This window comes from Phyllobates terribilis, unplaced genomic scaffold (genome assembly GCF_046119375.1).
Source record: "Phyllobates terribilis strain yellow unplaced genomic scaffold, ASM4611937v1 Scaffold_12__6_contigs__length_324123572, whole genome shotgun sequence".
Taxonomy (NCBI): Eukaryota; Metazoa; Chordata; class Amphibia; order Anura; family Dendrobatidae; genus Phyllobates; species Phyllobates terribilis.
This window is the reverse complement of record NW_027362772.1, coordinates 197,935,183-197,948,437: the sequence shown is the minus strand read 5'-3', so window position 1 is coordinate 197,948,437 and position 13,255 is coordinate 197,935,183. Positions and strand designations below refer to the sequence as shown.

The window sequence follows — 13,255 nt, the reverse complement described above, 5'->3', positions numbered from 1 at the left end:
AACACTAGTATTCACCCCTTTTGCTATGAAGCACCTGAAAATTTCTGGTGCAGGCAATTCCCTTCATTAGTCCCATGCTTAGTGACAGGACGTCCACCTGTGAGCAATCTAATGTCACATGTCTGTCAGTATATACACTTTACCTTTTCTCAAAGGCTACAGAGGCTGCAACACCATTAAGCAAGAAGCACCACTAACCAAACACCATGAAGACCAAGGAAATCTCCAAACAAGTCAGGGTCAAAGTTGTTGAGAAGTACAAGTCAGCATTGGGTTATAAAAAAAAAAAATATATCCCAATCTCTGATGATTCCCTGGAACACTATCAAACCCATTATCATCAAATGGAAAGAACATTGTACCACAACAAACCTGCAAAGAGAGGGCCGCCACAAAAACTCTCGGCCCGGGCAAGGAGGGCATTAATCAGAGAGGCAGCACAGAGACCAAAGGTAGACCTGAAGGAGCTGCATAACTCCTAAGCAGAGACTGGAGTATCTGTCCATATGACTACAATAAGCCTTAGTAGTCTTGACAAACAAGGAAAGGGAGAAGGGGAGAAAAAAATCAGCTCACCCGATCATTAACAGCTGGAGGCTCTGTGTGAGTTGATCCGACAGCGGAATAGCCCTGGTTCCAGGCACTCTTTTAGAACAAGAAAAAAAAAATGTGGTCTTCCAGCGGATCTTCAATAAAATTAAGCTTTTATTGGAAACATATAAAAGCAGCCATGTCACAAGGACAATACACGGGATACAAGGACACAAGACATGATAGTCCCAACGCGTTTCAGCTAAGTATTAGCCTTAATCATGGGATTAAGGCTAATACTTAGCTGAAACGCGTTGGGACTATCATGTCTTGTATCCCGTGTATTGTCCTTGTGACATGGCTGCTTTTATATGTTTCCAATAAAAGCTTAATTTTATCGAAGATCCGCTGGAAGACCACATTTCTTTTTTTCTTACAATAAGCCTTACACTCCATTGAGGTGGTCTTTATTTGTAGAGTGGGCTGAAAAAAGCCTTACACTCACAAATTGTAAGGCTTTTTTGAATTTGCCAAAGGTCGTGGGAGACTCCCCAAATGTATGGAGGAAGTTGCTATGGGCAGATGAGACCAAAATTGAACATCTTGGCCACCAAGGTAAACTGTCTGGCACTAAACGAACACAACTCATCACCGCAAGAACACCATCCCCACAGTGAAACATAGTGGTGGCAGCATCAGACTGTAGGTATGTTTTTCAGATGCAAGGACAGGGAAAATGGTCCGAGTCGAGGAGACGATGGATGGTGCAAAATATAGGGATATTCTTGAGCAAAACCTTTATCAGTCTGTCAGTGATTTGTGACTGGGGACGGAGGTTCATCTTCCAACAAGACAATGACCCAAACTATACCGCTAAAGCAACACTCGAGTGGTTTAAGGGGAAACTGTAAATGTTTTGGAGTGGCCTAGTCAAAGCCCAGACCTTAATCCAAGTGCGAATCTGTGGTCAGACTTGGATTGCTGTTCACCAGGGGAAACCATCTAACTTGAAGGAGCTGGAGCAGTTTTGCCTTGAGGAATGGACATAAATTCCAGTGGCAAGATGTGGAAAGCTCCTAGAGACTCATCCATGCGACTTGCAGCTGTAATTGCCGTAAAAGGAGGCTCTATAAAGCACTGACTTTAGGGGGGTGAGTAGTTATGCACACTGAAGTTTACAGTTATTTTGTCCTACTTTGTTGTTTGCTTCACAATCAAAAGAAAACCAAATGTTCACAGTTGTAGTCATGTTCTTTACATGAACTGATGCAAACCCTCCAAAAAAAACAGTGAAATTCCCGGTTATGTGGTAGCAAAATACGAAAAATCCCAAGGGGTGAATACTTTTGCAACCACTGTATGATGTATTAATAAAGATACTTTTTACCACTGTGAATGCTGTTGCTGTTCTCTGCACTTTAGGTGAGAGTCTTAAAAGACCTCCCCATATTATATCCATGTGCCCTATTAGTATCTATGAAAACGGGTTGTCTTACTGAGATGGCCATTTCAATGGCACAGAGCAAAAAACAGCCTGGCCACTGCAAAAACCTTGAGAGGTGTGCCAGAGATACTGAATATAAAACTATTTAATCAATGGGAATTTGTGGCCAGCCCCTCTGCGATGCCGGCCCCTCTGCGATTGCACTCATTAGTATACTGCCCAGCTCTGCGCCAGATAGTGCATGTTACAGGAGATGTTAAAGGGAACTTGTCGCCTCCAAAAAACACTATAGCCACAGATATACTGGTGATGTGCAGGTAAATGACATTTAAATCATGTCTGGCATGCTTACTGGAAGAGCTGCTAAAGGAAGAAAATGAAGATACATCCTCACTGCATCCGCGGTCATCAGGGCAGTGCAGGGAGCTGCTGCAGTCACTGCTTGCTAAACAGTGAGTGCACTGTAATCTCTTTCCTGCACCCTGACTGACGGTCTGCTCCGCATTGTATGCATGCAGTGGGTGTGTGCAGAGCAGGCTGTCAATCAATGTGCTGGGCTGTGATTGCAGAATGGAGTTATATTCTCACTGCAGCTGCTCACTTCCAGTCATAACTCTGTGTAGTGAGTTATGACTGGAAGTGAGCCGCTGCAGGGAGAATATAACTCCATTTTCTCCCTTTAGCCGCTGTTTTCAGACATAACATAAGCCTATGTATCTGCAGGTAAATGGCATTTGTGGAGTAAGATTCCTTTTACAGATCATTTTCTGAGGAATATGGTGCTGCAGAGGTAGAATTAAATATTTCAGAACTTGGCAATGGTTTGCAAGGGGAATACTTAATGAGAGGTTCTCTTTATGTAAATTCTTGGTGTTGTGTGCCAGCTTGTATACTCAAGACCTAATTTCTGCTTTCTTTTAAATGTAGACGTATAATCAACTCCATAGCCTTTCGTAGTACAAACCCTGCAAGGGTGATCCCAATACCTGACACACACTTGTGGGCAATGAATACTTTCAAAAGCTTCCTTTTGGCATCATTTCAGAGTCAAGGATATGTCATGTATGGCATGCTCAACCGAAGTATAACATTTCAGACTGTACCAAGACAAGTCCTATGTCTGTGCTGTGCAATTACAACATTCCTTACGCTTTCTTTCATGTGCTGGGAAAGCATAGATGACCTGAATCTTTAGAGCAATCCATGACTATAAGCATAGGTAGGGCATCACAGGCCTACAATGATAAAGCAGAGCTGGAGTGCGAAGACACTTGCTACATTTTGGGGCAGACCCATTTCTCAAGTGTGATAGTCCAGTGATAGTCTCAAGTTTGTTCGTCTGATGATCACTAGCATGTTTGACAAAAGCGGTCCACCCAGAAACAGGACAAGTGTGATGAGCCCTAGGTCTGAGACTAAGAAACAAAATGCATGAATATTCTGTTATAACAAAAATGTAAAATAAAAAAAGTAACAGTGGAAGACTTACTATTAGTAATTAAAACAGACATGTCATTTCAGGTAATGTTTCAGAATAAGCTGTTATGTGTTTACACAAAGAAGAACATCACTTCTGGCTATTATAGGCTCCTGTCCTGAAGCTTTCAACAGTTTTCTCCTCTCTAGGTTCTTTCTCTAAGTTTCTCTCAGTTCTCTCTGAGCTAATGGGTGGAGACTATTGTGTCGCATACTACTTTCTTTGGTTAGAACATGTTCATAAATTACAATATCATTATGTATGACATTGTACAACAGTACTGAGCTGTGTTCATGTGAATCCAGCCCTAGGATAAGATAAATCATTTACTAACCATAGCATGATCTGCCTGCCTCTGCTTGTTTTCTCACTCTGCTCCTCATTCCTTCTCCACTCTCCATAGAGTATATATAATAGGGGTTGTAACCTGACACCTCACTGTGCTAGCCACCTATCTGGCTTTAACCAACACGGATTTGAGCTTGATTTCACAGTGAATGATTAGCTCAGCAGGCAGGAGTCAGGCACAGTGGCTCATAGGTGGAGAAAGAAGCCTGTTTCTCAGATAAGATATATTACAAAGCTTCTTACATTGGCTTGTGCTATTGATTTATGCAGCTTGCTGAAATGACTGTGACTATTTAATGATACTACTCTGCTGAGTGCTATCACAGCACAGCGCAGTGACCTGTCTAAGACGAGGAGAGATTATGGATGGGGCCGCCCCTCTTTTGGCTTTGTTCACACACATTGTGTTTTGCTGCTTATTTTGCAGCAGATTTTTATGCAAATTTTCAGCTGCGTTTTGCAGTATCAGCAAAGTCTATGAGAAACCAGAATTGTCTGGTCACACATGTTGCTTTTTGTTTGCTGGGTATTTTCTGCCTTGGTTGCGTATCTGGAAAATACAGCATGTCACTTCTTCCAGCGTCTCTGCAGCAGAAAATGCACCTGCGTTTTTGCTGCTTATTTGCTGCTTTTTTTCACCCATAGGAAGTATTGGGTGGTCAGAAATATGCAGCAAAAAAACACAACAAAACCTGCATTTTTTACGCAGCTGTTTTCCTGCCAGAGAAAAGTTAGCCGATATGTAGCAGAAAAAAATACGTGTGTGAACATAGCCTTTGAGTGTGTTTTTTTTTTTTTTTTTTTTTTTTTATAAATCTGTTTTTTCAGATATTCCAAGTAAGTTCCTGTCCTTATTACAGTTTTCTTAGTACATGCTGAGATATATAAAGTTATTACAAATTTGTTTTGTAGCCAGGTCAACCAAGCTCAGGTTAAAATCATTTGTAACTTTGTGGAGTAAGCGACTTAATAGTGAAATTGCAAAACGCAGCAATGTGGAAGGAAGGAGCAGGTTGCCGGTCTCTAGACTGCACCACATTCTCCCGTCCTTTGCATCCTGCAGCTTCCCTAGTACTGTGGGTTGTGCTGAGATTATAAAGAACCGGGGGGAGGAAGTGGTCTCCATGGGACTTTTCTTGAGCTTTACAGCTAAATATGTTGATGCATAAAATTAGGGATTAGCGAATGTGCAAGCCCCAGGAACAAGTGTGCATGAACCTCAGTAGTGAACTATCCCAGGATTTCCAGCATCTCCTTCTAGCAGTCAATCAGTCTGTTTTCTGTGCTGCAGATATAGCAGAGTTCAGTTGTTGAGCTGTGTATACCACCGGCACTCACCACAGCTATCTGTGTACATTGGACCACGAGGCAGCTTGTCCAGTAGTGATAATCTACTGCTGATAAAACACTGATATTATTGAAACCGCAAAATACAGCCAAGTAAGTGACGCATCACTGGAATCGGGATCTCTGCTCCTACATCATGCTGCTCTCAGATTACATGGCAAAACCTGGTGACAAATTCCCTTTCAACTTTTTATTTAGTTGCTTACATATAGAATTAATTGTACAATAAAAGTTGAAATTGCATGCTCTCAGGTACAGAATGTCATGTAAGAGCTGTAGTTAGTGTTGCTGGCTCCAGAGCTGTAATCATTAATATGTGATAATTCCTGTGTCTGTACAGGGATTCCTAGAAGTGCTCCCATTTCTATGAAGCGGCTTTGGGTAGTATGTGGGAGCACATCTTCTCTTCTCATGTATCTATGCCCCCTGTTGTGTATCGGTCATTGCCAGTCTATACTGTTTGTGTGAAGACCTAATGTCGTACAATTTCTCATTACAGATGTGGCTGTAGTGCATTCACCATGCCAAGAGCCGTCAGTGTTGGAGAATACATCAGGACATCTTAGCCCACTGGAAAAAGGAGGTGGTGTTTCTCTTGGATGCCCTGAAAAACGTGACCAGTTCTTGGGCCTTTATTGTTGCTGCAGACAGAAAGTTGCTCTCTAACTAATATATATATATTTAGTGTAATTGTAATCGTATTAATTCTTGTCACTGGTCAGTAAATCAGTCAACATGTCTACCTCCTCACTCCGCCGCCAGATGAAAAACATTGTCCATAATTACTCTGAAGCTGAAATCAAAGTCCGAGAAGCCACATCGAACGATCCGTGGGGCCCGTCTAGCTCTCTCATGTCTGAGATTGCAGATCTCACCTACAATGTGGTAGCGTTCTCTGAGATCATGAGCATGATATGGAAGCGACTAAATGACCATGGGAAAAACTGGAGACACGTGTATAAAGTAAGCTGCTTCCGTTCTTCATGTAGTCCTGCAGCATTGTATGTATCTGCTCCGCTATAGCCATGTGTCGGCATGTACCTTACATTTCATTCATCGTCGCTGTTGCACAATTTAGGATTTTTTATGTACTTTTCTGTCATTTGTTAGCTGTTTCTTATTGGTGGATGTAACATAACAGATCTAGATAAGGTTTCCTTTGTGCCAATGGATCACATGCTGATTTTTGTTGCAGTATGCTATTTTGAAAATGGGAAAACCATGGGGGGGGGGGGGGGGGGAGTTCATTCTCTTAGTACAGGGATTACTGGGGCATTTTCTACAGCACTTCTGATTAGAGAATGAGATAAAACCATGTGCACGCTGTGAAAGATATTTATCATTGTATTTGTGCCCAATTTATTGCGCACTTTGCTACATTTTATTATCAGAATTGCCTATGCCAAATGTATCCGTGCTTTACACCATTTAATATAATCTATATAACAATACATACACCAAAACTTAAAAATGGCGAGGAAAGGGAGCGCAGGTAAAGGGAGCTGGTCACCAGGAAAATGCCGTCCAATCTGCAGGCACGGTGTTATAGAGCAGGGGAGCGGACTGATACATAGGTGTGAGCAAAGATCCCGTATAACCTGTAATTTCATCATTCTCTGCTCTTTCTGGGATCTTTGGTCCAATGTGAGGTCCTGTCAGTGACAGACAGCTGTATCTGCATGTACACTGATGTGCTGTCAGTCACTGATGGAGCGCCCACTGGACCCAAAATCCCAGTAAGAGCAGAGGTTTAAAGGGGTTGTTTACTGGTTAGAGAACTCCTTCTCATTCGTCATGTTAAAATAAAAACTCTTGTACTCCCCTCCCGTACCGGCAGCACTCGTGGTCCCGAGGCTCCCGTGCGGTTGTTACGTTACATAAGCCCGCTGCCCAATCAGCGCTGGCGTCACTGTCTCCGCCATTGAACATCAGGAGGAAGTCATAGATCAGCCGCAGCCCGTACTTCCTGTTGATGTTCTGTACGTCCGAATGCGAGGACAGTGACGCCAGCGCTGATTGGGCGCAGGGCTTATGTGATGTAACAACCGCATGGGAGCCCCGGGACCTCGAGTGCCCACAACGCTGGGGCAGCGCCAGCACAGGAGGCGAATCAGGCCACATTCACACTCTCAGTATTTGGTCAGTATTTTTTTGTAGCCAAAACCAGGAGTGGAACAATCAGAGGAAAAGTATAAGAGAAACACGTCACTGTATTTATCACCCACTCCTGGTTTTGGATACAAATTCTGAGTTAAAATACTGACCAAATACTAAATGTGTGAATATGGCCTAAGAGTATTCTTAGTTTAATGGAGCCAAACATGAGGAATGAGAAGGGGTAGGCCAAGCAGTGGACAGCCCCTTTAAGTGATGAAATCACAGGTTATACTGAGTCTTTCTTTTAACGTTTTACAACAGATCTATGAATTCATTTATATGTAAAAGTCTCAAAAAAGCTTCATGTAGACAGGTCACCAGATCAGGTGGACGATTGCTGCTCCTGTTGTATTCCTGCTGCTGCCCTGCTATACAGATCCTGAGATGTGGCCTGTTATTTAGTGCTTCTCTTTGTGGTCTTTCCCAATGGGGCATTACTCTGTACACCACACTCTCTCTAGATAAAGACCAGAAGAAATGGCAGCACATATAAAGGCCCAGATCTCTGGATCCATGTGGAAAATTTACGAAAAAAAACAACCAAAGACGCAAAGTGTAATACTCGGAGACAGTGGGAATAAAATAAGGGCACGATCTGGCCACTTCTTACCTGTTGTCAGGATTTTCTAAAGTCATATAACAAATATATTTATTACCACCATTTTTAGCATAAAAAGTCCCAATTTGTACGAGGTTTTACATTAATTGAAGTATTGCCACGCTGCTCTCATGGAAGGCTGCATTCACACCTCTGTGTGACACGCCTGCATGCCGCCCTGTGTCTTTCTCAGCACTCGGGCCCATAGATTAGAGTAGATGTAGTCAAATATCCATTAAAATGACGGATCAGAGGGTGAGATCTGTGAGAACGCAGGTCCTATTATCTGACGTAGATCAGACTCTGCCATTCCAGTCTGTGGAGAACTAAGAGACATGGACGCAAGTCAGGAAGCTTCCAATGTGCATCTGTGTCTCCTACATCTGTTGCTCAGATAAATCTGAATAAAAACTTGTGACCTTCCAGGGGTTTATATTGGCTTGGAAGTGGGCACATCTCTTTAGTAGTAAAAAAAAAAGAAAAAAACAAATAACCAAAAGCAACCAGGATGACAGCTGAGGAAAAAATCAGTTTGTTTCTCACATTTTGTTTCTCTCAGATGGCCACACTCATGCGGTTGTGTGAATTAGGATGTGGACTACCAGGCTTATAAAGTTGCTTTGGCTGTTTTTTTTATCTTTATTATCATTACAATGTGACTTGATAATTATGGAGTGGTGTAGCTGAAATGGTTGCACTAAGTTTGGTGCAAGTGACTCAATTTTTGGTAAATGTAGGCCTTTTGTGTAGATCTTTGCCGCCTGAGTATGTCTCCTCCTTTCTGCTGGATTTGCTTTCCTGATTGTCTCCTCCCTTCTGCTCGTGCAGCGGTCTGACTGTACAGAACCTCGGTGTGATGTGGGATTTGCTTTCCTGATTGTCTCCTCCCTTCTGCTCGTGCAGCGGTCTGATTGTACAGAACGGCGGTGTGATGGGGGAATTGCTTTGCTGATTGTCTCCTCCCTTCTGCTCGTGCAGCGGTCTGACTGTACAGAACCTCGGTGTGATGTGGGATTTGCTTTCCTGATGGTCTCCTCCCTTCTGCTCGTGCAGCGGTCTGACTGTACAGAACCTCGGTGTGATGTGGGATTTGCTTTCCTGATTGTCTCCTCCCTTCTGCTTGTGCAGCGGTCTGACTGTACAGAACCTCGGTGTGATGGGGGATTTGCTTTCCTGATTGTCTCCACCTTTCTGCTCGTGCAGCGGTCTGACTGTACAGAACCTCGGTGTGATGGGGGATTTGCTTTCCTGAGTGTGTCTCCTCCTTTCTGCTCGTGCAGCGGTCTGACTGTACAGAACCTCGGTGTGATGGGGGGATTTGCTTTCCTGATTGTCTCCTCCCTTCTGCTCGTGCAGCGGTCGGACTGTACAGAACCTCGGTGTGATGTGGGATTTGCTTTCCTGATTGTCTCCTTCTTACTGCTCGTGCAGCGGTCTGACTGTACAGAACCTCGGTGTGATGGGAGATTTGCTTTCCTGAGTATGTCTCCTCCCTTCTGCTCGTGCAACGGTCTGACTGTACAGAACCTCGGTGTGATGGGAGATTTGCTTTCCTGAGTATGTCTCCTCCCTTCTGCTCGTGCAGCGGTCTGACTGTACAGAACGGCGGTGTGATGGGGGAATTGCTTTCCTGATTGTCTCCTCCCTTCTGCTCATGCAGCGGTCTGACTGTACAGAACCTCGGTGTGATGGGGGATTTGCTTTCCTGATTGTCTCCTCCCTTCTGCTTGTGCAGCGGTCTGACTGTACAGAACCTCGGTGTGATGGGGGATTTGCTTTCCTGATTGTCTCCACCTTTCTGCTCGTGCAGCGGTCTGACTGTACAGAACCTCGGTGTGATGGGGGATTTGCTTTCCTGAGTGTGTCTCCTCCTTTCTGCTCGTGCAGCGGTCTGACTGTACAGAACCTCGGTGTGATGGGGGATTTGCTTTCCTGATTGTCTCCTCCCTTCTGCTCGTGCAGCGGTCGGACTGTACAGAACCTCGGTGTGATGGGGGAATTGCTTTCCTGAGTGTGTCTCCTCCCTTCTGCTCATGCAGCGGTCTGACTGTACAGAACCTCGGTGTGATGGGGGGATTTGCTTTCCTGATTGTCTCCTCCCTTCTGCTCGTGCAGCGGTCGGACTGTACAGAACCTCGGTGTGATGTGGGATTTGCTTTCCTGATTGTCTCCTTCTTACTGCTTGTGCAGCGGTCTGACTGTACAGAACCTCGGTGTGATGGGAGATTTGCTTTCCTGAGTATGTCTCCTCCCTTCTGCTCGTGCAGCGGTGTGACTGTACAGAACCTCGGTGTGATGGGGGGGGATTTGCTTTCCTGATTGTCTCCTCCCTTCTGCTCGTGCAGCGGTCGGACTGTACAGAACCTCGGTGTGATGGGGGAATTGCTTTCCTGAGTGTGTCTCCTCCCTTCTGCTCATGCAGCGGTCTGACTGTACAGAACCTCGGTGTGATGGGGGATTTGCTTTCCTGAGTGTCTCCTCCCTTCTGCTCGTGCAGCGGTCTGACTGTACAGAACCTTGGTGTGATGGAGGGATTTGCTTTCCTGAGTATGTCTCCTCCCTTCTGCTCGTGCAGCGGTCTGACTGTACAGAACCTCGGTGTGATGGGGGGGATTTGCTTTCCTGATTGTCTCCTCCCTTCTGTTCGTGCAGCGGTCGGACTGTACAGAACCTCGGTGTGATGGGGGAATTGCTTTCCTGATTGTCTCCTCCCTTCTGCTCGTGCAGCGGTCGGACTGTACAGAACCTCGGTGTGATGGGGGGATTTGCTTTCCTGATTGTCTCCTCCCTTCTGCTCGTGCAGCGGTCGGACTGTACAGAACCTCGGTGTGATGTGGGATTTGCTTTCCTGATGGTCTCCTCCCTTCTGCTCGTGCAGCGGTCGGACTGTACAGAACCTCGGTGTGATGTGAGATTTGCTTTCCTGATTGTCTCCTCCCTTCTGCTCATGCAGCGGTCTGACTGTACAGAACGGCGGTGTGATGTGGGATTTGCTTTCCTGATTGTCTCCTCCCCTCTGATCGTGCAGCGGTCTGACTGTACAGAACCTCGGTGTGATCGGGGAATTGTTTTCCTGATGGTCTCCTCCCTTCTGCTCGTGTAGCGGTCTGACTGTACAGAACCTCGGTGTGATGGGGATTTGCTTTCCTGATTGTCTCCTCCCTTCTGCTCGTGCAGCGGTCTGACTGTACAGAACCTCAGTGTGATGGGGGATTTGCTTTCCTGAGTATGTCTCCTCCCTTCTGCTCGTGCAGCGGTCGGACTGTACAGAACCTCGGTGTGATGGGGGGGATTTGCTTTCCTGATTGTCTCCTCCCTTCTGCTCGTGCAGCGGTCGGACTGTACAGAACCTCGGTGTGATGGGGGAATTGCTTTCCTGATTGTCTCCTCCCTTCTGCTCGTGCAGCGGTCGGACTGTACAGAACCTCGGTGTGATGGGGGAATTGCTTTCCTGATTGTCTCCTCCCTTCTGCTCATGCAGCGGTCTGACTGTACAGAACCTCGGTGTGATGGGGGATTTGCTTTCCTGATTGTCTCCTCCCTTCTGCTCATGCAGCGGTCTGACTGTACAGAACCTCGGTGTGATGGGAGATTTGCTTTCCTGAGTGTGTCTCCTCCCATCTGCTCATGCAGCGGTCTGACTGTACAGAACGGCGGTGTGATGTGGGATTTGCTTTCCTGATGGTCTCCTCCCTTCTGCTCGTGCAGCGGTCGGACTGTACAGAACCTCGGTGTGATGTGAGATTTGCTTTCCTGATTGTCTCCTCCCCTCTGCTCGTGCAGCGGTCTGACTGTACAGAACGGCGGTGTGATGTGGGATTTGCTTTCCTGATGGTCTCCTCCCTTCTGCTCATGCAGCGGTCTGACTGTACAGAACCTCGGTGTGATGTGAGATTTGCTTTCCTGATTGTCTCCTCCCCTCTGCTCGTGCAGCGGTCTGACTGTACAGAACGGCGGTGTGATGTGGGATTTGCTTTCCTGATGGTCTCCTCCCTTCTGCTCGTGCAGCGGTCGGACTGTACAGAACCTCGGTGTGATGGGGGAATTGCTTTCCTGATTGTCTCCTCCCTTCTGCTCATGCAGCGGTCTGACTGTACAGAACCTCGGTGTGATGGGGGATTTGCTTTCCTGATTGTCTCCTCCCCTCTGCTCGTGCAGCGGTCTGACTGTACAGAACGGCGGTGTGATGTGGGATTTGCTTTCCTGATTGTCTCCTCCCTTCTGCTCGTGCAGCGGTCGGACTGTACAGAACCTCGGTGTGATGGGGGAATTGCTTTCCTGATTGTCTCCTCCCTTCTGCTCATGCAGCGGTCTGACTGTACAGAACCTCGGTGTGATGGGGGATTTGCTTTCCTGAGTATGTCTCCTCCCTTCTGCTCGTGCAGCGGTGTGACTGTACAGAACCTCGGTGTGATGGGGGGGATTTGCTTTCCTGATTGTCTCCTCCCCTCTGCTCGTGCAGCGGTCTGACTGTACAGAACGGCGGTGTGATGTGGGATTTGCTTTCCTGATGGTCTCCTCCCTTCTGCTCGTGCAGCGGTCGGACTGTACAGAACCTCGGTGTGATGTGAGATTTGCTTTCCTGATTGTCTCCTCCCCTCTGCTCGTGCAGCGGTCTGACTGTACAGAACGGCGGTGTGATGTGGGATTTGCTTTCCTGATGGTCTCCTCCCTTCTGCTCGTGCAGCGGTCGGACTGTACAGAACCTCGGTGTGATGTGAGATTTGCTTTCCTGATGGTCTCCTCCCTTCTGCTCATGCAGCGGGCTGACTGTACAGAACGGCGGTGTGATGTGGGATTTGCTTTCCTGATGGTCTCCTCCCTTCTGCTCATGCAGCGGGCTGACTGTACAGAACGGCGGTGTGATGTGGGATTTGCTTTCCTGATGGTCTCCTCCCTTCTGCTCGTGCAGCGGTCGGACTGTACAGAACCTCGGTGTGATGTGAGATTTGCTTTCCTGATTGTCTCCTCCCCTCTGCTCGTACAGCGGTCTGATTGTACAGAACCTCGGTGTGATGGGGGGATTTGCTTTCCTGAGTATGTCTCCTCCCTTCTGCTCGTGCAGCGGTGTGACTGTACAGAACCTCGGTGTGATGGGGGGGATTTGCTTTCCTGATTGTCTCCTCCCTTCTGCTCGTGCAGCGGTCGGACTGTACAGAACCTCGGTGTGATGGGGGAATTGCTTTCCTGATTGTCTCCTCCCTTCTGCTCATGCAGCGGTCTGACTGTACAGAACCTCGGTGTGATGTGGTATTTGCTTTCCTGATTGTCTCTTCCCTTCTGCTCGTGCAGCGGTCGGACTGTACAGAACCTCGGTGTGATGGGAGATTTGCTTTCCTGAGTGTGTCTCCTC

At 46.6% G+C, this 13,255-nt stretch overlaps 1 protein-coding gene across 9 annotated transcripts in view; it reads left to right on the top strand.

Moving 5' to 3' along the window:
* LOC141172403 (epsin-1-like) overlaps nt 1-13,255 on the top strand; it is a 141,651-nt gene that overhangs the window by 51,979 nt on the left and 76,417 nt on the right. For all 9 annotated transcript variants that reach the window (XM_073656576.1, XM_073656583.1, XM_073656580.1 and 6 more), the window contains one exon: nt 5,647-6,110. In XM_073656576.1, the coding sequence (XP_073512677.1) occupies nt 5,883-6,110 (228 nt within the window). In that variant the 5' untranslated portion in view covers nt 5,647-5,882. The remainder of the gene's footprint in view (nt 1-5,646; nt 6,111-13,255) is intronic.